Source organism: Pseudophryne corroboree, chromosome 5 (assembly GCF_028390025.1).
Source record: "Pseudophryne corroboree isolate aPseCor3 chromosome 5, aPseCor3.hap2, whole genome shotgun sequence".
Lineage (NCBI taxonomy): Eukaryota > Metazoa > Chordata > Amphibia > Anura > Myobatrachidae > Pseudophryne > Pseudophryne corroboree.
This window is the reverse complement of record NC_086448.1, coordinates 12,976,756-13,003,051: the sequence shown is the minus strand read 5'-3', so window position 1 is coordinate 13,003,051 and position 26,296 is coordinate 12,976,756. Positions and strand designations below refer to the sequence as shown.

The 26,296-nt window shown below is 43.5% G+C and overlaps 1 protein-coding gene across 1 annotated transcript in view; it reads right to left on the bottom strand.

Moving 5' to 3' along the window:
- LOC134927092 (cytochrome P450 2C31-like) overlaps positions 1 to 26,296 on the bottom strand; it is a 218,087-nt gene that overhangs the window by 133,537 nt on the left and 58,254 nt on the right. The window contains exon 4 of the mRNA XM_063921095.1: positions 9,671 to 9,844. Coding sequence (XP_063777165.1) covers positions 9,671 to 9,844 — 174 coding nt within the window. The remainder of the gene's footprint in view (positions 1 to 9,670; positions 9,845 to 26,296) is intronic.

Genomic DNA, 26,296 nt, shown 5'->3' with positions numbered 1-26,296 from the left:
GAACTACTCCCAGGTCTCCACTTAACTTATCACCCTTTGAAATTCTTTTTGGTCGACAACCTCATGTAATGATAGACCCCCAGGATGATTTGAAATGTAATAATGAAGTGACTGTGAAATATTTGGTTGGGATGAGCCAGCAGCTGAGAAATCAACAAATAAATCTAAAGCTGGTGATTCTTGACCTACCGAACAGTAATTGTCATGACATTGAGCCTGGGGATTATGTGATGATTCAAAATTTCTTACGCTCAGGTTGCCTCATAGACAGGTGGGAAGGACCATACCAAGTCTTGTTAACCAGCACGACAGGACTAAAGGTCGCCGAAAGAGAGACTTGGGTCCACTCGTCCCACTGCAAGAAGGTCGCTGACCCGGAGAAGACTCGTGACATAGAGCAGAGTGTAGAGAACCTCGTATCACTGGAGGGTTTGTTCCGGGAAAGTTGAGAGACAGGACTGTTGAAAGGCACCTGAGCACGGAGAGCAACAAGATCTAGGACGGTTGTCGCACAATTTTCTTTTTTCACCTCCCCCTTCATTTTCCTTTCTTTTCTCCTTATTTTCCTTCTTTCCCCTAACGAAATTGATCTATCACAAGAGACTGCGTTTCGGGTTCTACTAGTAATTCTGTTTTTGATCAGGACAATTTGTTTTGGTGAGGGTCCCAGAGAGGTCGAGCAGGGATCTGGAATGGGTTCTGATGGCGAGTACGAATTTGTAGGATCTCAGGAGCAGCACATCACTCGAGTAAAGGCTGGTATCATTAAGCGCTCTGGTAGTCATGGAGCTCGGAGGCACTGTGAAGGGTTGTTGTCTGATGAACATTGTATTTGTAGGAAGTGTGAGAATATAGTTGAGGATGGGTGCATCCAGAGATGTCAGTCCAACCTTAATATCGACATGGACCACCATCCGTTGAGTGATTACCACTCACTAGTGGGTAAGGTCTTAAACCAGACAGAATGCTGGGTGTGCTCACAGGTACCTCAAGCTCAGAGTAAGTCAGGATTAGTACCATACCCTTTAGCAATAGATGAGGTACTCGAATTACGGGGTGGGAGACCGGTGGACAATAAATTCAATATCTCTAGGCCCCCTAGTTTGAAACTCCACCAATATCATGTAGACAGGTCATTATTGTGTTTTAATATTTCCAATTACCGAAAACCAGGAAATTGGGAAGTGACGTGGAATAACCAGACAATGACCTTTTCACACAGAGCTGATAGGATACCCATAGACTCTGAACTTGTACGCCAAATAGCTAACAGTGGGAGGTATTTAGGTATATAGGTATATAGGTATACCCGTGGAAGCAAGACCATGTGGGTTGGAAATGTATCGTCAGGGTATTGTGCCCATATCATCCAGCCCGATACTTGTACTGAGCAGATGGGAGAACTAGGGATTGTTTTTTTTACTTGGAAAGTTTGCAATATGGTGTTGTTACATTTTGTCCCCTATGTTCTCCCAGATGATGCCTATTTCATATGTGGGAGGAAAGCGTACAAGTGGCTTGCCCCGAGCTCAGAGGGATTGTGTTATATTGGGAGAGTACTACCAGAGGTTATGACCATAACCCATGATAAAATGAAAGACGTTCACTGCAGTGCTCAGGCTCCTTATACTCATACTCACTATGAACACATCATCAAGAGACACCTCATAGACAGAGCAGAGTACGCAGCCTCTGATTTGATCCACGAATCCACCGGGATTCAGTTCCTTCTCGCATTAGACATCACGCGTACTGCCAGAGGAACTATAAATTATAAGTATATCCATGCGCTAGCGAACTTGATAGGTAATATCACTGAGATGTATGATGACACCTTTAGGTATACGGGAAGCTGAAATAATGGACAACTACCTCATGGAAGAGGTAAGAGAGACATGTTTTACTTGCTTGAGGAAGAATATTGGTAAGACAATACCAACAGAGCCATCCCATATCCTTCCAACAGATGGACCTTTTCAGGTAATACAAACCGACTCCATACAGTTACCACCCTGTAGGAATTTGAAATATGTGTTAGTTTGTATTGATGTATTCTCCAATTGGGTAGAAGCGTTCCCTGCTGCCACAAATACTGCTACGTTCACTGCAAAGAAAATTGTGCAGGAATTTGTGTGTAGATATGGTATCCCTAGAATGATTGAAAGTGATAGGGGTACCCACTTTACAGGTGAAGTCTTTCAGGTCATGTGCAAACTGATGGGAATTAATAGCAAGCTGCATACTCCGTACTGGCCACAGGTAAGTGCAAAGGTAGAGAGAGTGAACAGCACTATTAAGAACAAGCTGAGCAAATTAATGGCTGAAACTGGATTGTTGTGGCCCGAAGCTTTGCCAATAGTCTTGTACAGCATCAGAACTACTCCCAGGTCTCCACTTAACTTATCACCCTTTGAAATTCCAAACAGTACTTAGCAGAGTTAGGAATGAGTGCTTATGAAATACAGTAACATTTTGTCATAATATTTCAGAAACTGCATGGCTGGTCTCTTGCACTCTTTTGCTCTAATACACCACCTGCTTTAGGATTTATATTCAAAAACATTATGTCTCCATAATCCCAAAAATGTCAGTCTTCTTGGAAAGTGGTTTGTTCCTTTGTAAGGGAAAGAGAACAAACGTTCTCAAACAACGGTTTCTCAATTTCTTTTTCCTCTGGGAAGGGATTGTGGATTCGCAGGAATATCTGAGCATTTCTGTAATCAGAAAGCAGCGACTTTCTACAAATGTTTATGAATAATTCCAGTGATTTTGTCATTTTCTTCCAGTGATTTGGACCAATAATACCATTGATTAGAACAAATAATTCCAGTGATTTTGTCATTTTCTTCCAGTGATTTGGACCAATAATACCATTGATTAGAACGAATAATTCCAGTGATTTTGTCATTTTCTTCCAGTGATTTGGACCAGTAATACCATTGATTAGAACAAATAATTCCAGTGATTTTGTCATTTTCTTCCAGTGATTTGGATCAATAATACCATTGATTAGAACAAATAATTCCAGTGATTTTGTCATTTTCTTCCAGTGATTTGGACCAATAATACCATTGATTAGAACAAATAATTCCAGTGATTTTGTCATTTTCTTCCAGTGATTTGGACCAATAATACCATTGATTAGAACAAATAATTCCTGTGATATTGAGGTATTTGTGTCGCTTAGCTTAGCTGTCCAGCGACCACAGTGCACCTCTTTTTCTCTTTTCTTTGCATCATGTGCTGTTTGGGGCCAATTTTTTGAAGTGCCATCCTGTCTGACACTGCAGTGCCACTCCTAGATGGGCCAGGTGTTTGTGCCGCCCTCTTGGGTCGCTTTGCTTAGTCATCCAGCCACCTCGGTGCAAATTTTAGGACTAAAAATAGTATTGTGAGGTGTGAGGTGTTCAGAATAGACTGGAAATGAGTGGAAATTGTTGTTATTGAGGTTAAAAATACTATAGGATCAAAATTACCCCCAAATTCTATGATTTAAGCTGTTTATGAGGGGTTTTTGAAATAAAACACCCAAATCCGACAAAAAAATTTCAGGGAGTTTTTGCCAAAACGCGTCCGAATCCAAAACACGGCCGCGGAACCGAATCCAAAACCAAAACACAAAACCTGAAAAATTTTCGGTGCACATCTCTAGTATATATACAAGAGGTGAGTTTACATACGAAAAAATCTCACATGGAATCACAAAATGTAACAGCCGCAAACACGAAATTCGCAAGCTATTATATTGGCTGAGTCTTGGAATAAACTCGCACCTGTTAATGGGTGAGAAGGTACGGGTATGTCCCACACTAAAACTCAGACCCTAACACATTTCCCCCCAGTTCAGATCTTCCCATCGTTCTTAAATCCAAAACTCGGGTTTTGGATTGCAAAAATGACATGATTTTAGCTGTTTTCATTGTTTTTTATGAATAATTATCAATTATTTTTATTGATTTTATTTAACCGAACCAAAAAAAACGAATCCGAACCAAATCATTTGAGGGTGGTTTTGTCAAAACTAAAACCTTGATGATGAATTAGAACCAAAACCAAAACATGGGTCCGCATACCTCTCTAGAAATAGTGAATGCGTGTGGTAGGTACTGTAGATTATGCAGTAAGTCTCTTCCTTAACGTGCCTATGGAATGGTGACTATAATTACAGTTTATTTATAGGGTACCAGAAGTGTCTCGCAGCGCTGTACATGCGGCACACCTTAGAACAACACAGGGTAAACACAACATCACATTATTACAGTAACCAAAACTAAAAAGAGGTAAAAGTAACAATAAATACCACAAATCTCAATGCACAATACAGCTGGGATGTAAGGAAAGCCGGGCGTATTACTAGGGGCGGGCAGCCATTGGGAAAGATGAACGGCTACGAGAGAGAGGAGATGTGGGTTAGAAGGTCGCTGAGTAGGTGAGGGCTGTCGTAGAAGTGTGAGAGAAGAGTGCTGTCAGAACAGCATGGATGAGGGCCCTGCTCCGAGGAGCGTACAGTCTAGGGAAAGAGGGGGGGACAAGTGACATGAGGAGCGAGCAAAGGAGGGGGCCAGAGCAAAGGAAGTCTTTAGGGTAGAGATGACCAAGGCATTAGGCAGGGGGGTGGGGAGATTTTTAACAAGTCCAAGGCATTTATCCACTGATCGTTACTCCCCAGGTTCTGCCTCTTCTTCTGGTCTAACTCCTTCACCTGAACAACACTGCACCTCACCAGGACCAGAGCGTTGCCCGGGCACAGTTCATCCACATCAGGTATCCTGGGGAAGGGAGAGTTCCGCTACCGCTTGGATTGCCCATTTATATTACAGAGCATTCAGCTTCGACCTACCTGCTCCCAGTGTGTGCCACCTTCTGCCATTACACTGCTGCAGGTACCGCGTTCAGTACTGTCGCACACGCGGCTTTCACCCACCGCCCGCATGCCCCGCTGTGATACCTGCACAGTATAGGGGTATGACACCGCCTCTGTATATAATTTGCCGCGCGTGCTCAGTGAAAAGTTGACCGTTCACAGTGCACCGCCAGTAGAATTTTGCACTGCTACGTAGAAATATATTACCTGAGGAAACAGAACTTGCTCTGTGAAACGCGTTGCTGACTTGAATGGAGACTCTATTCATCCCCTTATTTTTTTGCAAATTCACATTTTTTGGGTTACAGACCACGATCCTTAGACCAGGTACACACTTGAGCGATATCAATATTTAGTTTCAAGGCAATTTGGAATGACATACAGATGGGTCCATGTTTATCTTGACCTTTAATAGGATTAAATGAGACTGGGCAGTCAGACTTAATCCCCTGCTGTAATGACTTAATCCCCTGCTGTATTGTTCTCTTTATTGTATTGAGGCTGAGAACAATAGATATAGGGGTATATGCAATTCCGGGCGAATTGCGGCTTTTTTTCGCCCATTTTTAAATTCGACACAATTCGACTGTCGAATTCCGGCCGCCGGAGCCGGAATTCGACATATTCAATAAAAAACGGATTCGACAGTGTCGCTGTCGAAAATCGGACCAATTGACGGATATGGTGCGCCCTGGATTCGACTTTTCTGACGGCGCCAAAATGGTTAAAAAATACAGAAAAAAATTGCGTGGGGTCTTTCCTCCTAAGCATAACCAGCCTCGGGCTCATTGAGCCGGTTCTGGTTGTAAAAATACGGGGGGAAAATTGACTGGGAATCCCCCGTATTTTTAGAACCAGCACCGGGCTCTGTGTCCGGTCCTGGTGCAAAAAATATGGGGGACAAAAAGCGTAGGGGTCCCCCCGTATTTTTTGAACCAGCACCGGGCTCCACTAGCTGGGGAGATAATGCCACAGCCGGGGGACACTTTTTTACTAGTCCCTGCGGCCGTGGCATTAAAACCCCAACTAGTCACCCCTGGCTGGGGTACCCTGGAGGAGTGGGGACCCCTTCAATCAAGGGGTCCCCCCCCTCCAGCCACCCAAGGGCCAGGGCTGAAGCCCGAGGCTGTCCCCCCCATCCATGGGCTGCGGGTGGGGGGCTGATAGCCTTGTGTAAAATGAAAGAATATTGTTTTTTTGCAGAAGAACTACAAGTCCCAGCAAGCCTCCCCCGCAAGCTGGTACTTGGAGAACCACAAGTACCAGCATGCGGGGGGGAAATGGGCCCGCTTGTACCTGTAGTTCTACTGCAGAAAAAATACCCAAATAAAAACAGGACACGCACACCTTGAAAGTAAAACTTTATTACATACATGCCGACACACACATACTTACCTATGTTCACACACCGACTGTGTCCACGTCTCCGTCTGTCGACGTCTCCAAGAATCCGAGGGTACCTGAAAATAAAAGTATATACTCACCTAAATCCAGTGTCCTGTTCTTTTATTTGTAATCCACGTACTTGGCAAAAAAAAAAATACCCGATCCACACGGACTGAAAGGGGTCCCATGTTTACACATGGGACCCCTTTCCCCGAATGCTGAGACCCCCTGTGACTCCTGTCACAGGGGGTCCCTTCAGCCAATCAGGGAGCGGGTAACCCCACCGCTGACCGCAAAGTTCCCACCATTAAAACGAATGCAGCGGCTGTGCGATGCACTGTCTGCCAGCTCAGACGCGCACAGACAATCAGGAGAGTGCCACGACGTGGCGCTCCCTGATTGGCTGAAGGGACCTTCTGTGACAGGAGTCAAAGGGGGTCTCAACATTCAGGGAAAGTGGTCCCATGTGTAAACATGGGACCCCTTTCAGTCCGTGTGGATCGGGTATGCGTTTTTTTTTTTTGCCAAGTACGTGGATTACAAATACAGGAACAGGACACTGGATTTAGGTGAGTATATAATTTTATTTTCAGGTAACCCATGGATTCTACTTGGAGAAGTGGACCGAACATCGTGTCAACATAGGTAAGTATGTGTGTGTCGGCATGTATATAATAAAGTTGTACTTTCACGGTGTGCGTGTTCTGTTTTTATTTGGGTATTTTTTTTGCAGTAGAACTACAGGTACCAGCAGGCCCGTTTTACCCCCGCATGCTGGTACTTGTGGTTCTCCAAGTACCAGCTTGCGGGGAGACTTGCTGGGACTTGTAGTTCTTCTGCAAAAAACATTATTCTTTCATTTTACTCAAGGCTATCAGCCCCCCATCCGCAGCCCATGGATGGGGGGGCAGCCTCGGGCTTCAGCCCTGGCCCTTGGGTGGCTGGAGGGGGGGACCCCTTGATTGAAGGGGTCCCCACTCCTCCAGGGTACACCGGCAAGGGGTGACTAGTTGGGGTTTTAATGCCATGGCCGCAGGGACCGGTATAAAAGTGTCCCCCGGCTGTGGCATTATCTCCCCAGTTAGTGGAGCCCGGTGCTGGTTCAAAAAATACAGGGGACCCCTACGCTTTTTGTCCCCCGTATTTTTTGCACCAGGACCGGACGCAGAGCCCGGTGCTGGTTCTAAAAATACGGGGGATCCCCTGTCAATTTCCCCCCCGTATTTTTACAACCAGGACCGGCTCAAAGAGCCCGAGGCTGGTTCTGCTTAGGAGGGGGGACCCCACACATTTTTTGGGGGGATTTTAACCCATTCCAAAAAAAAAAATATATATATATATATATATATAAATAATACTTGTGGCTCCTAAATAGACAAACCAAGTACCTAATCCCTTCTAATATAAATAGATATGCTATTAACAATAAGAAAAACACAAAAAAACATGTTTTAAATTTTTTTTATTGGATTCCGCCAGCAAAGTGAGGCGGAATGAAATTGACGAAATTACTGTCGAAAAGCACTGTTGTCGAATCGACATTCTTCAATTGAATATACTTTTGTCGAATTGCCGCATTTTTACCACTGCAGACATGTCGAATTTAGAAAATGTCGAATTGCAAAAAGTCGAATCTGAAACGTCCGTTTTTTTGTCGAAAAGTACTTTATTGCATTGTCGAATCCAATTCGACATGTTTTTTTGTCGAAAACGGCCCGTTTTTCGACTTTTGCGGCAATTCGCCGGCAATTGCATATACCCCGAAGGGTTTATGTTAATAAACCATGTTGTGCCTAGGCGCAGCAAACTAGCCAAGATAACCGTGGACCCATCTGTATAGTATCGTGTGGATTGCACAGTGCGATAAATCGTCCAAACGCTCATCTGATCTATCAGGAACACATCCTTCTAATGTGTACCCGACATAAGATGGCATTATGTTTGCTTCAAAAACTGCAATAAGCCTTGCTTATACAGTCATTGCACACAAGATGCAGTCCTCAAAACATAGTGTTGGGACACAATACACTCTATTATTTATAAATCACTGACTTCTCTGCAGTCACCCTGGCAATAAATGACACAAAGTGGTGATAATCCCATCTTTCCATCAAACACAATAGGAAATCGCTGTTCTAGTAACAGAGCCTTCGTTCGCCAGCCTTCATGTCATTCAAATTAACTTTTAATTAAATTAAAACTCCACTATTGGTTAAAAAGAACTCATAAACATCATTTCTGTCTTAGCAAAAAATGAAAAAAGATGAAAGGAGAATTCCGTCAGAAACTGAACAGAGAATTTTTGGTGGCGCAGCAAAAAGTTGAATGTCCCAGTTATCTAAGAGGTAACTCACAGGGAAGAAATCTTTGTAACAATGCTAGGAGTTTGACCAGCAGACGGGATCCTGAGCTCGAACCACTAGACCAGTGGTTCTCAAACTTTTTTGAATCACGGCGCCCTAGAGAATCAGATTTTTTTTCATGGCGCCCCTAGGCCAACAGTTTCTTATAGAGAAATTTTGAAGAAATTTTATATTAAGTAAATTCCCTATTTTACGATTGGCAGCCACTAGCAATGGTTTTGCCTAATACATTGACCATAAATATAATAAAATATGTGGACGAACTCAAGCAAATCTTGTCCCTCACCACAAAGTTGAACCTAAATTTTAATTGGTCCTGGACCACCAACCTGAGGCACCCCTGCAAGGGTCTCTCGGCACCCCAGGGTGCCATGGCACACAGTTTGAGAACCATTGCACTAGAGATATTGCAGGAACTGCTGAGTTGGAGGATTGGGGTAGCACCGTTTAGTAAATAGCTGTAATGTTACATATATTGTATTATTCCTAGCTTTGGGGGCAATGTTCCTGTAAGATAACACAACATAGATAATACCCAACAATGGTGGTCATTCCGAGTTGATCGCTAGCTACATTTGTTCGCAGCGCAGCGATCAGGCTAAAAAATGGCAGTTCTGTGCATGCGTATGCAGCGCAATGCGCACGCGCGTTGTACAGGCCACAACAAACGATGTCGTTTTGCACAGGGTCTAGCAAAGTATTTCAGTCGCACTGGTGGCCGCAGAGTGATTGACAGGAAGAGGGTGTTGCTAGGTGTCAACTGACCGTTTTCAGGAAATGTTCGGAAAAACGCAGGCGTGCCAGGAAAAACGCAGACGTGGCTGGGCGGGTTTGTAACGTCAAAACAGGAACTGAACAGTTTGAAGTGATCGCAGCGCTGAGTAGGTTTTGAGCTACTCTAAAACTGCACAAAAAACTTTGTAGCCGCTCTACGATCCTTTCGTTCGCACTTCTGCTAAGCTAAAATACACTCCCAGTGGGCGGCGCCATAGCGTTTGCACGGCTGCTACAAACTGCTAGCGAGCGATCAACTCGGAATGACCAGCAATGGTCTTACCTCTTTTATCTTCATTAAGAACTGGTCGATGAAGTCTCTGGGTGCGGCAGGGTTTAGCGTCTTCTTGTGTTGATCGATGTATTTTTGGATCAAGGATTTTACATGCGAGCTCTCTTTGAAGATTTTCTGCTTAATAATCGGCATTCTGGTGAGAATTGGGTATGTGTCTGCGATCTACAAACCCAGAAAAGACAGAGACATGAGACATTTACCACTGATTGTTCTGTTCAATCGTATGACCTGATTTACACCTGATCGCTGTTGTGCGAATTCACAAGGCAGGCGGTTATCAAACGACTGCGCATGCATACGGATCGTAGTGCGCACACTCGAGGCCAAACTGCAACATAATTCATCAACTTTTTTTATCACTAGGCGTACGCAGGCTGATTGACAGGAAGTGGACGTTTGGGGGTGACAATTGGACGTTTTCTGGGAGTATCAGGAAAAACGCAGGCGTGCCCAAGCATTTTCAGGGAGGGTGTGTGATGTCAGCTCCAGCCCCGAACAGCCTGATTTTATCGCACTGTAGGAGTAGGACCTGGGCTATGCAGTTACGTCTGCAACTATATGCTAATGATGCTACACTAGCCCTCCCTGGAGTATATCCATGCGCCCAAATATGCAAGAACTCAGACGCCCACTGTCAATGTCTACAGATGCTGCAGTCATGCTTTGTGCATCTTTAGATGTCACCATCGTCCACACCATTGAAACTTTCACAAGCCCTATTCTTGGTGCTGATTATCCGTCTGAGTATGGCCTCCAATGTGAGCAATTCCGCTTCTCTATATGCAACCACTATCAGCAACACACCTGTATCCTGCTATGTTATATTTGTGTCTCATTAGCCAATCCCCTGTAACCACATTGGAAATCCCAACACATTTCTAATACACTTCCTGGTTGGTGCATTTACTCTGTACAAATTTATCGGGATGTATGTACAGTTCAATTCAAATGCATGTGCAGACGATAAACATTGCACAGGAAAAAAATAAATACATTGGCCCTCACAGAAGAAAACAAACAAACACATTGGCCTCAATAGAAAATAAATAAATCACATTAGCCCCCAGAGGGAAAAAAAACCATAAGCCCCCACAGTAAAGAATTAAATACATTGGCCCCCGTAGAAACAAAAGACATATTGACCCGAGACAGGAAAAAAACAAGCACATTAGCTCCCACAGGAAAAAGGGTGGACAGTGTATGTCAGATAAAAAAAGAGGTTACCCAGGGTAACATGTGTGGTCATGTCTGGGAGAAAGAGAAGTGATCTTGGAGGTGACACTCAGGTCAGAAATTTGTGCTAGTGAACGTTGGTGGATGGGGACTCATGGGCAGAACTAGGGAAGGTGCAGCTTGTGCCAATTACTAATAATGAGTCACACAGACTCATTATAGTACGCTACCACCACGCCACCACTGTCACTAATCAAGAGGGAGGAAGCGGTCTGGCTAAAGGAGAAGAGGATGCCTCACACCTCCCCTCCACTAGTGTGCACATGGGGTGCACTGTGTGTTCACCCGTATACCCTTAGGCATATGCCAGTCACCAGACTCAGTCAGTCTCAGTATTTCTCCAGCACCGCTGTATAGACCTGCACAGCTGGGAGAAAGACAGAGTGAGGAGAAGGAGGTGGGGTAATGCAGGTAATAACTTCAAAGCCTTTAATCTTCAGTCCATCAAAAAGTCCACCTTCAAGTTTTCCTGCAGAAAGCTGCAGATTGAAGATCCTCTGAGGCGACCTCTCAAGTGCCGCAGGAGGGAAGATAGGTCTCTTTAATTCCTCTGATTAGTGAACAGTGACCTGCTGCCACCCAGACTGAATGTCACTCTCAGCCTGCAACCCTCTGCCTCTCCACATCACCCTCTGCCTCTCCCCATCACACTCTGCCTCTCCCTTCACCCTCTGCCTCTCCCATCACCCTCTACCCATCACCCTCTACCCATCAACCTATGCCTGCCACTCTCTGTCTCTCCTCATCACCATCTGCATCTCCTTGTTACCCTCTGTCCGTCACCCTTGGCTAGTTACCCTCTGCCTCTTCCTGTCACCTTCTGCCCACGGGCATAGCTACCATAGGTGCAGGGAGTGCAGCTGCTATGGGGCCCAGAGCTAAGTAGGGCCACCTTCCCTGTCACAGTTACATGTGTTATATACAGGGTGTAGCTACCATAGGTGCAGAGAGCGCAGCTGCTATGGGGCCCAGAGCTGAAAGGGGCCACCTTCTCTGTCACAGTTACATGTGTTATATACATTTTTCGCCATTGGGTGGTACATAGGGGCCCTTTCAAACTTTTTCCTTGGGGCCTGCAATATATCTAGGTATGCCCCTGGACCTGCTCATTGTAGTGTGGTATTAAATGAACTGGAGGGCATTTTAATGTTATATAATATGAACCGGGGCACTGTAATGAGGCACAATATGAACGGGGAGCACTATATATCATAATGTGAATTGGGGGTACTGTGCGGCATAATGTGTACTGGCAGCTCTGAAATGTGACATAGGGTGAACTTGCTGCAGTCACGGCCGTCTTTTCATATGGGCTCAATGGGCTCTTGCCCAAGTACCCCATAAGTATAAGGGCCTTATGCTGATAGCTGAGGGTCCCCTCTTTCCAGGGGTACCAGATTTTTGAAAATCGGACCTGGGAAACTAGAGATATCCGACTTGAAAGCAGTGGTCCCCATCCAAGCCTGTTAATTGCTTTTTCCAGCCAGATACAGTATCTCAGGTTCTGTCTACTTAGAGTTTTTCTGAGGGTATAATCCTAAAGCAGTGACTCTTACCTTTTGGTGAACACTGGCAGCTTGTCTCTACTATGCCCAGAACCAGAGATATTAGCCTTCCAGCAGCCGGTCCCTGCTCCAGCTCCACACTCCTGGTATGCAGTTTTATATATTCATTGGTGAATTGCTCTGGCTCCTGAACTCTGATCCCCAAGTCCCCAGAACCTCCTGAAAGGTGGGACTCTCTAGTTTTTATCCCAATCAAAGCTAAGAAATATATTTTCAGGAACTTGAGATATCTGCAGTCAAGCAAGCTGCCCTCCCACCGGAAAATTATAAATATTAAGCCCACTCCACTATCCACCCCTTCCCTACATATTAAACACCCCCTAACACCCTGGAAGTCATGTACCAGGACTTCTTCATTCAGCCCAATGCCCCCTTCTACATTTTAGTCCCATCTGTGCAGTAAAGGAGTAATTAGCAGAAATTACTGCTCCAGGTCCTACATGCTGAGCGGAAAATAGAACACCCCCTACCGCCCATGGGACATCAAAACTGCAGCTGACAGCACCCCCCACCCCTACCGCTGGAGGATGGGTAGCAGGCCCAGTGCATTGCTGTGCCCAGGGGCCTACACTGCTGTTAAGACGGCCCTGACTGCAGTACTGCGATTCATAGAAGAAACTAAGGCACTACTATGGGGCATAACACTAAATAAGACTACTATGGTTCAGAAAATGAACTAGGGTACTATTATAGGGCATATAATTATCAACTGCTGCAGAGAAGCGTCTCTCTAGAAGCATTGGGACGGGGGCCCCTTCAAAATGTTGCTATGGGGCCCACAAAGTTCTGGCTACGCCTCTGCTTCTGCCTCTCCAAGTCACCATCTGTCCCTCCCCCTCTGCCTATCATTATTTGCCTCTCAATATAACCCTCTACCCCTCCAGTGCCCATCTGCCTATCACTCTCTGCCTCTGGCATATCACCCTCTTCATGCCAATGTGTTTTTTTTATCTCTGCGCTTTGAATAATAGAAATCAGTAGCCCATTTAGTAAAGATAGTTATAAAATGAAGGCGCTATGCCAATCGGCAGTTGGGGATGACGTCACCACTGGTCCCAGGTGCAAAACTCCATGCAGTAGCAGGTCTCTTCCCGCTATAGCTTCCAACACATTTCATGCCCTGGTGCACTTTGTCAAGGATGCCTTACACTTGCACCTGTTACGATTACTAGGGTTCTCTTTGTGTGCATACTTGAAATGAGGTCAGCTGAAGCCAGGTGAAAATTAAGTAAGGTTTATTGTGGAAAAAGAAGTAGCAAAATATATACATACAGAAACTGGATCCTTGATTTACATGGAACCGAACACGATATTTCCAAATAATAGTAATGGCTGGTAATAGAATCAAGGAGGAAGGTTATGCTTGAATATTGGTATAGTCCAGGTTAAACACAGATGTGAAATAAACATGAAGATATCCGGGTTAAATCAAGCAGGGGAAACATAACATACCAAAACGTAGTAATCAGGCAGGGGTGGAAACAGACTGCAAATAAAAGTTCAGGAATGCAGATGCTGAACCGGCAGGGTTAGAAGTCTTGTAGCAAAGCATATGAAACGGCAAACTGCAGGGAATGTCTCCAAGATGTAGATAAGGCAGAATCAGGACAGGATTACTGGAGAGAGCCTAGTCGCACTCCAGACGGAACCACAATGATCTGCACCTAGATGCTGGTGAGCTGGAGTTAAATAGCAGCACCAGGTGTTGGCCCCAGCTGCTCACAATCAGGTAATTAACCTGCAGAGACAGTGTGCAACTGCCATTCGGACCTGAGGCAGCTAGTGAGACCCCTAGAGGCAGGAATGAGATAATGCAAGGCAAAACAAACACAGACATTCCTAACATTATCCCCCCCCCTTAAACAGGCGGATTCCAGACGCCTAAAAGTTCACCTTCTATGCTTTTTTCCTCTCCTCTTTTTGGGTTGCCTAGCCCTATTTGAAGGTGTCACAAAGACACTACTTGGCAATACAGGTCCATCAATAATGAGTCTAGGATCGTCCAGAAGCTCGCTCTCAGAATCGGAGCCACAACCCAGCGGCAGAACTGACCTCTTATTTTCTTGGAAGGAATCAAGAGCGGATGGTAAATTTGTAGAAGCCAAACTTGCCGAGCAATCTGCGTGAACACCTAAAGATACATGCTCACATCTGAAAAACTGAGGGTGCTCCCCAGACTGCAAAGGCAGGTTCTCAGATGGGCACACTTTAATAGATTCATCTAGGAGAGTGAGGACAGTTGGTGGACTGAATCTTTCGGACACTGCCTTGAGGAAAGCGGGCAAATCTTGTAAAACTGGATCTTCTGCATCTATAAGAACATTTACCCACTTCAAGGCCCTCCCTCTGCACCTCATACATATGTAAGCAATGATATCAATAGGGGACAAGTCATCAAAACTCAGATAATATTTGAAGAGAGCTAAACAGTGAGAGATATTTCCATAAAAGTAAGGCAGTTCCTCAACGACTTGGCTTTCCAAATTAGATTTTACATCAGGGAGGATAGACAACCGTGGCCTCTCAGACAAGATGGACTCTTCTTGCACCTTAGACAAGGAAGTCTCAGATGGCCCCGGCTGGGCAGATACCTCGGGCAAATCTTGGATCTGGGGCTGGACCCCCTCCTGGGGCTGGACAGGCAGAACCCCCTCCTGGGGCTGGACAGGCAGAGCCCCCTCCTGGGGCTGGACAGGCAGAGCCCCCTCCTGGGGATGGACAGGCCTTGGCCGGACCTCTGGCAAGGCGGACACCTCTCGGACCTCTGGCAAGGCGGACACCTCTCGGACCTCTGGCAAGGCGGACACCTCTCGGACCTCTGGCAAGGCGGACACCTCTCGGACCTCTGGCAAGGCGGACTTGGATGACTGAGTGACCCGTGAGGCAAGGGCAGCAGGGACCTCATGCCGTGAGGCAAGGGCAGCAGGGACCTCATGCCGTGAGGCAAGGGCAGCAGGGACCTCATGCCCAAAGGCAAGGGCAGCAGGGACCTCATGCCCAAAGGCAAGGGCAGCAGGGACCTCATGCCCAAAGGCAAGGGCAGCAGGGACCTCATGCCCAAAGGCAAGGGCAGCTGGGCCGGACACCCCTCCTGGGGTCGCTGGGCCGGACACCCCTCCTGGGGTCGCTGGGCCGGACACCCCTCCTGGGGTCGCTTGGCCGGACACCACTCCTGGGGTCGCTTGGCCGGACACCCCTCCTGGGGTCGCTTGGCCGGACAACCCTCCTGGGGTCGCTTGGCCGGACACCCCTCCTGGGGTCGCTTGGCCGGACACCCCTCCTGGGGTCGCTTGGCCGGACACCCCTCCTGGGGTCGCTTGGCCGGACACCCCTCCTGGGGTCGCTTGGCCGGACACCACTCCTGGGGTCGCTTGGCCGGACACCCCTCCTGGGGTCGCTTGGCCGGACACCCCTCCTTTCGAAATTTGAGCACCACAGTGGCATAACTGAGCAGAATTAGGCACTATGGCAGAATGAGGAAAGCTCTTTTTAGGTTTGCGAGCAGGACATAATTGAATAAAATGTCCGGACCTGCCGCAATAAAAACAAAGTTTTTTATCCCTTCTAAGCCTTTTTTCTTCCTCAGAGAGGCTGGGTCGAGGAAAACTCCAGAACTTGCCTTTGCTTGATATTGGAAAACAGCGGGCAGAATTGAGAGCACCAGACTCATCTTTTCCCCTTTTTCCCTGCGTCTCCTTAAAGGGAACTGGTAATCTTACTGAGTATTCAGGCAGAGCAGACAGTATCTCTGAAGACAGGGGCCCTCATTCCGAGTTGTTCGTTCGCAAGGCGATTTTAGCAGTATTGCACACGCTAAGCCGCCGCCTACTGGGAGTGAATCCTAGCTTCTTAAAATTGTGAACGAACGATTCGCAATATTGCGATTACAAACTTCTTAGCAGTTTCAGAGTAGCTTCAGACTTACTCGGCATCTGCGATCAGTTCAGTGCTTGTCGTTCCTGGTTTGACGTCACAAACACACCCAGTTTTCGCACAGACACTCCCCCGTTTCTCCAGCCACTCCCGCGTTTTTTCCGGAAACGGTAGCGTTTTTTCCCACACGCCCTTAAAACGGCCTGTTTCCGCCCAGTAACACCCATTTCCTGTCAATCACACTACGATCGCCGGAGCGAATAAAAAGCCGTGAGTAAAAATACTTTCTTCATAGCAAATTTACTTGGCGCAGTCGCAGTGCAGATATTGTGCATGCGCACTAAGCGGAAATTCACTGCGATGCGAAGAAATTTACAGAGCGAACGACTCGGAATGAGGGCCTGGGTTTGAATATTCTCCAGTTTCTCTCTGAAATCCACCAGCAATGTAGAACCCACAAACGACATAAACTCGAGAGGCAGGGAATTTTTCTGAAGTGAAGCCATTTTAAGAAACTTAGCTGTACCTCAAACTCCTGCACACGTTTATTAGGCAGATCATTCTGTTACGATTACTAGGGTTCTCTTTGTGTGCATACTTGAAATGAGGTCAGCTGAAGCGAGGTGAAAATTAAGTAAGGTTTATTGTGGAAAAAGAAGTAGCAAAATATATACATACAGAAACTGGATCCTTGATTTACATGGAACCGAACACGATATTTCCAAATAATAGTAATGGCTGGTAATAGAAACAAGGAGGAAGGTTATGCTTGAATATTGGTATAGTCCAGGTTAAACACAGATGTGAAATAAACATGAAGATATCCGGGTTAAATCAAGCAGGGGAAAAATAACATACCAAAACGTAGTAATCAGGCAGGGGTGGAAACAGACTGCAAATAAAAGTTCAGGAATGCAGATGCTGAACTGGCAGGGTTAGAAGTCTTGTAGCAAAGCATATGAAACGGCAAACTGCAGGGAATGTCTCCAAGATGTAGATAAGGCAGAATCAGGACAGGATTACTGGAGAGAGCCTAGTCGCACTCCAGACGGAACCACAATGATCTGCACCTAGATGCTGGTGAGCTGGAGTTAAATAGCAGCACCAGGTGTTGGCCCCAGCTGCCCACAATCAGGTAATTAACCTGCAGAGACAGTGTGCAACTGCCATTCGGACCTGAGGCAGCTAGTGAGACCCCTAGAGGCAGGAATGAGATAATGCAAGGCAAAACAAACACAGATATTCCTAACAGCACCGTTGTAATTTATATAGCACTTATGTTTTTTAAAAACATAAAAAAAACTTTATTGTTCTCGATTAAAAAACAAAGATTCCATTCAGGAAGTGGTCATAGTTTCAGGCGGGAAGCACATGTTTCATATAGAATTGTTTAGAAAAATAGTAATATTCCTCCAATAAAAAGATTTTTTTCGATTTTATACTTCAGGTGCCACATATAAAGAAAAAAAAGTTAAAATGATTTGATATTGACGATGTTTATAATAATGCGTTTAACTCAATATCGATATTGATTCCAGTTGGATGGAGGTTGTAGATCCATTTAGTCTCCTGCTGTATAAGACTTTTAACGATGTCTCCTCCTCTCCAATGTTGTTTTATTTTTTGTATATCAATACATTTAAATCCTGTCGGGTCTTTAATATGTGCTTCTAGGAAGTGTTTAGACACACTATGAGATGTCAAGCGCCTTTTGATGTTGTAAATATGTTCAGCTAGTTGTGTCTTCACTTTTCTTTTTGTCTGTCCCACGTATTGGTTCCCACATAAAACATAAATTGCACCTTCTGTATCGCAGGTGATATGTTCTTTGAGTATCTTTTCCCGCTCTGATTTGACTTAAATTCTGTTATTGGTTTGGTACTTCTCTTTTTTTCATTTGTACATGCTTTTCAGTGTAGACACTTATAGTATCCCTTTTTGTTTTTTTTTTCTGTATTTTTGGTTTCTGTTCTTGTGTAACTTCTAACTAATGACAAGAATAAGAACAAAAAACAAAAATACAGAGTAGGGTGTGAAGGAGCGGCTGTGGCGCACGCAGTGGGGGTTTGTGAGTACCCAGAAACCCCTCTGATGGAGATTTTTTTTTCCCCTAACAGTCTCGGCAATGGCTGCGGGCCACCCGCTGGTGTGATAAGGCAGGGAGCTCTGATCGTCCGCGCTCCATCCTGCATCTGAATGTAAAGCTGATATTACTGTATAACCTGTAATCCCAACGGACTGCCATCCTGGTACAGTTTGCTAGCCTCACAATGTAAGGGTTGTGCTTCGTGATGAGGACCTGGAAGTGACATAACAAGAGGGCAGGAGAGAACTTCCGCCCTTACAGCACCCAAGTGTTTTCTCCGTTCTCCGTTCGCTTGAGGTTCATTTTTTTTTTCTATGCACCATTGGACCCTCGCGGCCTCGGTTCACTTGCCACGCTTCGTGCTCGGTGTCTCGCTCCGCTTCGCTCGCCACAGGTTACTATTCCAAATAGTTTGTGACATGGACCCAGGGGCTTATGGGAAAGGTCCTCTTCACGAAGGGAAACTAGTCGCTACCCAGTGTAAACTAGGGATGTGCACTTGAAATTTTTCGGGTTTTGTGTTTTGGTTTTGGGTTCGGTGCCGCGGCCGTGTTTTGGGTTCGACCGCGTTTTGGCAAAACCTCACCGAATTTTTTTTGTCGGATTCGGGTGTGTTTTGGATTCGGGTGTTTTTTTCAAAAAACCCCAAAAAACAGCTTAAATCATAGAAACCATAAGTTCCACTCATTTTCAGTCTATTCTGAACACCTCACACCTCACAATATTATTTTTAGTTCTAAAATTTGCACCGAGGTCGCTGGATGACTAAGCTAAGCGACCCTAGTGGCCGACACAAACACCTGGCCCATCTAGGAGTGGCACTGCAGTGTCACGCAGGATGGCCCTTCCAAAAAACACTCCCCAAACAGCACATGACGCAAAGAAGAAAAAAAGAGGCGCAATGAGGTAGCTGTGTGAGTAAGCTAAGCGACCCTAGTGGCCGACACAAACACCTGGCCCATCTAGGAGTGGCACTGCAGTGTCACGCAGGATGGCCCTTCCAAAAAACATGTAATTACTGATGACGGACCTGCTGGACACTGTCAGCTCAGCAGCACCGCAGACTGCTACAGTAAGCTACTATAGTAGAATGTATAAAGAAGAAAGAAAAAAAAAAACACGGGTAGGTGGTATACAATTATGGATGGACGAGCGACTGCCGACACAGAGGTAGCTACAGCCGTGGACTACCATACTGTGTCTGCTGCTAATATAGACTGGATGATAAGGAGATTAAATTAATATATATATATATATATATATATATATATAATATCACTAGTACTGCAGCCGGACAGGTATATATATTTATTATGTAATGACTGATGACGGACCTGCTGGACACTGTCAGCTCAGCAGCACCGCAGACTGCTGCAGTAAGCTACTATAGTAGTATGTATAAAGAAGAAAGAAAAAAAAAAAAACACGGGTAGGTGGTATACAATTATGGATGGACGAGCGACTGCCGACACAGAGGTAGCTACAGCCGTGGACTACCGTACTGTGTCTGATGCTAATATAGACTGGATGATAAGGAGATGAAATTAATATATATATATATATATATATATATATATTATATCACTAGTACTGCAGCCGGACAGGTATATATATTTATTATGTAATGACTGATGACGGACCTGCTGGACACTGTCAGCTCAGCAGCACCGCAGACTGCTACAGTAAGCTACTATAGTAGTATGTATAAAGAAGAAAGAAAAAAAAAAAACCTCGGGTAGGTGGTATACAATTATGGATGGACGAGCGACTGCCGACACAGAGGTAGCTACAGCCGTGGACTACCGTACTGTGTCTGCTGCTAATATAGCCTGGATGATAATGAGATGAAATCAATATATATATATATATATATATATATATATAATATCACTAGTACTGCAGCCGGACAGGTATATATATTTATTATGTAATGACTGATGACGGACCTGCTGGACACAGTCAGCTCAGCAGCACCGCAGACTGCTACAGTAAGCTACTATAGTAGTATGTATAAAGAAGAAAGAAAAAAAAAAAAAACCACGGGTAGGTGGTATACAATATTATATATATATTATATACAATTATATATATATATATATATATATATATATTAAACTGGTGGTGACTGGTGGTCAGGTCACTGGTCACACTATCAGCAACTTGCAAGTAGTACTCCTAAGCAGACAATCACAATATATATTATACTGGTGGTCAGTGTGGTCACAATGGCAGTGTGGCACTCTGGCAGCAAAAGTGTGCACTGTACGTTATATGTACTCCTGAGTCCTGCTCTCAGACTCTAACTGCTCCCCACTGTCAGTGTCTCCCCCACAAGTCAGATAATATACAGTCACACTATCTATCACTTCAGCAAGTAACTAGTACTCCTCCTAATGCTCCCCAAAATTACTACTGTGTCTCTCTCTACTGTCTCACTCTCTTCTCTATAAACGGAGAGGACGCCAGCCACGTCCTCTCCCTATGACTCTCAATGCACGTGTGAAAATGGCGGCGACGCGCGGCTCCTTATATAGAATCCGAGTCTCGCGATAGAATCCGAGCCTCGCGAGAATCCGACAGCGGGATGATGACGTTCGGGCGCGCTCGGGTTAACCGAGCAAGGCGGGAAGATCCGAGTCGCTCGGCCCCGTGTAAAAAAACATGAAGTTCGGGCGGGTTCGGATTCCGAGGAACCGAACCCGCTCATCCCTAGTGTAAACTCCTGTACACGGAACCCTGCTACTGCACGTAGTAGGGTTAACACAGCTCTAGAGTGTGAAAAAGGAGACAAGAGCTCCGGACCACCGCTGTTTTTAGCAGGCTGTCACTTCTGGATTTACAACCAGTACACTGACAGCTATTTACCATCAACCAGCATACAGTTCTGCCTTCCACATATAGAAGGACTGGACTATAGCTGGTGAGCTTTTGGGACCCCAGTGTTCCTGATATTGTGTGTGATATACAATTTGTTTAATAGAACTTGGAACTATGGAAATACTGATGTACTGTTATTGATGAATATAACTGTAATTGCTGAATTTCCATATACAGTTGATGTATTAGGACTGTTATTTGTTATATATGATAAAATGAATTGTGCTTTATTTATTTTGATCCATACATTTTCTGTGCTTATTGAAGTGTTTATTACATTATTTATATACATTATAGTTATATTTGTGTGTGGAGGGTAGGAGCTGCCTTCTTCTTGTATGTGTGTGTGTGTGTGTGTGTGTGTGTGTGTATATGTATACTGTATATATATATATATATTAGAGATGAGCGGGTTCAGTTCCTCGGGATCCGAACCCCCCAAACTTCACCCATTTTACACGGTTCCGAGGCAGCCTCGGATCTTCCCGCCTTGCTCGGTTAACCAGAACGCACCCGAACGTCATCATCCCGCTGTTGGATTCTCGCGAGATTCGTATTCTATATAAGTAGCCGCGTGTCGCCGCCATTTTCATTTGCATTAAAGATTGAACGGAGAGGACGTGGCAGCGTTCTCTCCCCTGAAAAGCTCCGTAATCAGTGCTCAGTGTGCTGAAAATATCTGTGCCCAGTGTGCTGCATTGTGGGGACTGGGGACCACCAGTATAATAATATATACTATTCTATAGCTTCTATACTGCTTGTCAGGACACACGTGTCACAGTTACACCGCTCTGTACTGAGATATATATATATATATATATAGTAATATATACTATTCTATAGCTTCTATGCTGCTTGTCAGGACACATGTGTCACAGTTACACCGCTCTGTACTGATATATATATATACACAGTAATATATATACTATTCTATAGCTACTATACTGCTTGTCAGGACACATGTGTCACAGTTACACTGCTCTGTACTGAGATATATATATATATATATATATATATATATAGTAATATATACTATTCTATAGCTACTATACTGCTTGTCAGGACTCATGTGTCACAGTTACACCGCTCTATACTGAGATATATATATAAATATATATATATAGTAATATATACTATTCTATAGCTTCTATGCTGCTTGTCAGGACACATGTGTCACAGTTACACTGCTCTGTACTGAGATATACAATAATATATATACTTTTCTATAGCTTCTATACTGCTTGTCAGGACACATGTGTCACAGTTACACCGCTCTGTACTGATATATACAGTAATATATATACTATTCTATAGCTACTATACTGCTTGTCAGGACACATGTGTCACAGTTACACCGCTCTGTACTGAGATATATATATATATATATATATATATATATAGTAATATATACTATTCTATAGCTTCTATGCTGCTTGTCAGGACACATGTGTCACAGTTACACCGCTCTGTACTGATATATAATATATATACACAGTAATATATATACTATTCTATAGCTACTATACTGCTTGTCAGGACACATGTGTCACAGTTACACCGCTCTGTACTGAGATAGATATATATATATATATATATATAGTAATATATACTATTCTATAGCTTCTATGCTGCTTGTCAGGACACATGTGTCACAGTTACACCGCTCTGTACTGAGATATATATATACACAGTAATATATATACTATTCTATAGCTTCTATACTGCTTGTCAGGACACATGTGTCACAGTTACACCGCTCTGTACTGAGATATACAATAATATATATACTTTTCTATAGCTTCTATACTGCTTGTCAGGACACATGTGTCACAGTTACACTGCTCTGTACTGATATATATATATACACAGTAATATATACTATTCTATAGCTACTATACTGCTTGTCAGGACACATGTGTCACAGTTACACCGCTCTGTACTGAGATATATATATATATATATATATAGTAATATATACTATTCTATAGCTTCTATGCTGCTTGTCAGGACACATGTGTCACAGTTACACCGCTCTGTACTGATATATATATATATACAGTAATATATATACTATTCTATAGCTACTATACTGCTTGTCAGGACACGTGTCACAGTTACACTGCTCTGTACTGATATATATATATATACACAGTAATATATATACTATTCTATAGCTACTATACTGCTTGTCAGGACACATGTGTCACAGTTACACCGCTCTGTACTGAGATATATATATATATATATATATATATATAGTAATATATACTATTCTATAGCTTCTATGCTGCTTGTCAGGACACATGTGTCACAGTTACACCGCTCTGTACTGATATATATATATATACAGTAATATATATACTATTCTATAGCTTCTATACTGCTTGTCAGGACACATGTGTCACAGTTACACCGCTCTGTACTGAGATATATATATACACAGTAATATATATACTATTCTATAGCTACTATACTGCTTGTCAGGACACGTGTCACAGTTACACTGCTCTGTACTGATATATATATATACACAGTAATATATATACTATTCTATAGCTACTATACTGCTTGTCAGGACACATGTGTCACAGTTACACCGCTCTGTACTGAGATATATATATATATATATATATATATATAGTAATATATACTATTCTATAGATTCTATACTGCTTGTCAGGACACATGTGTCACAGTTACACCGCTCTGTACTGATATATATATATATACAGTAATATATATACTATTCTATAGCTACTATACTGCTTGTCAGGACACATGTGTCACAGTTACACCGCTCTGTACTGAGATATATATATACACAGTAATATATATACTATTCTATAGCTACTATACTGCTTGTCAGGACACATGTGTCACAGTTACACCGCTCTGTACTGATATATAATATATATACACAGTAATATATATACTATTCTATAGCTATTATACTGCTTGTCAGGACACATGTGTCACAGTTACACCGCTCTGTACTGAGATATATATATATATATATATATATATATATAGTAATATATACTATTCTATAGCTTCTATGCTGCTTGTCAGGACACATGTGTCACAGTTACACCGCTCTGTACTGATATATATATATATACAGTAATATATATACTATTCTATAGCTACTATACTGCTTGTCAGGACACATGTGTCACAGTTACACCGCTCTGTACTGAGATATATATATACACAGTAATATATATTACTATTCTATAGCTACTATACTGCTTGTCAGGACACATGTGTCACAGTTACACCGCTCTGTACTGATATATAATATATATACACAGTAATATATATACTATTCTATAGCTACTATACTGCTTGTCAGGACACATGTGTCACAGTTACACCGCTCTGTACTGATATATACAATAATATATATACATTTCTATAGCCTCTATACTAGAGAAGAGAGAGACACAGTATTTTCGGGGAGCATTATTAGGAGGAGTACTACTGTATACTACTATACTACTTGCTGAAGTGATATTTATAGATTAGATAGTGTGACTGTAAGTGTATTATCTGACTTGTGGGGGAGACACTGACAGTGGGGAGCAGTTAGAGTCTGAGAGCAGGACTCAGGAGTACATATAACGTACAGTGCACACTTTTGCTGCCAGAGTGCCACACTGCCATTGTGACCACACTGACCACCAGTATAATATATATTTTGTGATTGTCTGCTTAGGCCTCGGAGTACTAGTTGCCAGTTGCAACGTGACCTGAAGTGACCACCAGTTTAATATATATATATATATATATATATATATATATATATATAATTGTATATAATATATATATATATATATATATATATATAATATTGTATACCACCTACCCGTGGTTTTTTTTTTTTCATTCTTCTTGATACATACTACTATAGTAGCTTACTGTAGCAGTCTGCGGTGCTGTGCTGACCTGACAGTGTCCAGCAGGTCCGTCATCAGTCATTACATAATAAATATATAATATATATACCTGTCCGGCTGCAGTACTAGTGATATTATATATACATATATATTGATTTCATCTCATTATCATCCAGTCTATATTATCAGCAGACACAGTACGTTAGTCCACGGCTGTAGCTACCTCTGTGTCGGCACTCGGCAGTCCATCCATAATTGTATACCACCTACCCGTGGTTTTTTTTTTTCTTTCTTCTTTGTACATACTACTATAGTATAGTAGCTTACTGTAGCAGTCTGCGGTGCTGCTGAGCTGACAGTGTCCAGCAGGTCCGTCATCAGTCATCATTACCTAATAAATATATTATCTACCTGTCCGGCTGCAGTACTAGTGATATTATATATACATACATATATATATTGATTTCATCTCATTATCAATCATCCAGTCTATATTAGCAGCAGACACAGTACGTTAGTCCACGGCTGTAGCTACCTCTGTGTCGGCACTCGGCAGTCCATCCATAATTGTATACCACCTACCCGTGGTTTTTTTTTTCTTTCTTCTTTGTACATACTACTATAGTATAGTAGCTTACTGTAGCAGTCTGCAGTGCTGCTGAGCTGACAGTGTCCAGCAGGTCCGTCATCAGTCATCATTACCTAATAAATATATTATCTACCTGTCCGGCTGCAGTACTAGTGATATTATATATACATACATATATATATATATATTGATTTCATCTCATTATCATCCAGTCTATATTAGCAGCAGACACAGTACGGTAGTCCACGGCTGTAGCTACCTCTGTGTCGGCACTCGGCAGTCCATCCATAATTGTATACCACCTACCCGTGGTTTTTTTTTTTTCTTTCTTCTTTGTACATACTACTATAGTATAGTAGCTTACTGTAGCAGTCTGCGGTGCTGCTGAGCTGACAGTGTCCAGCAGGTCCGTCATCAGTCATCATTACCTAATAAATATATTATCTACCTGTCCGGCTGCAGTACTAGTGATATTATATATACATACATATATAT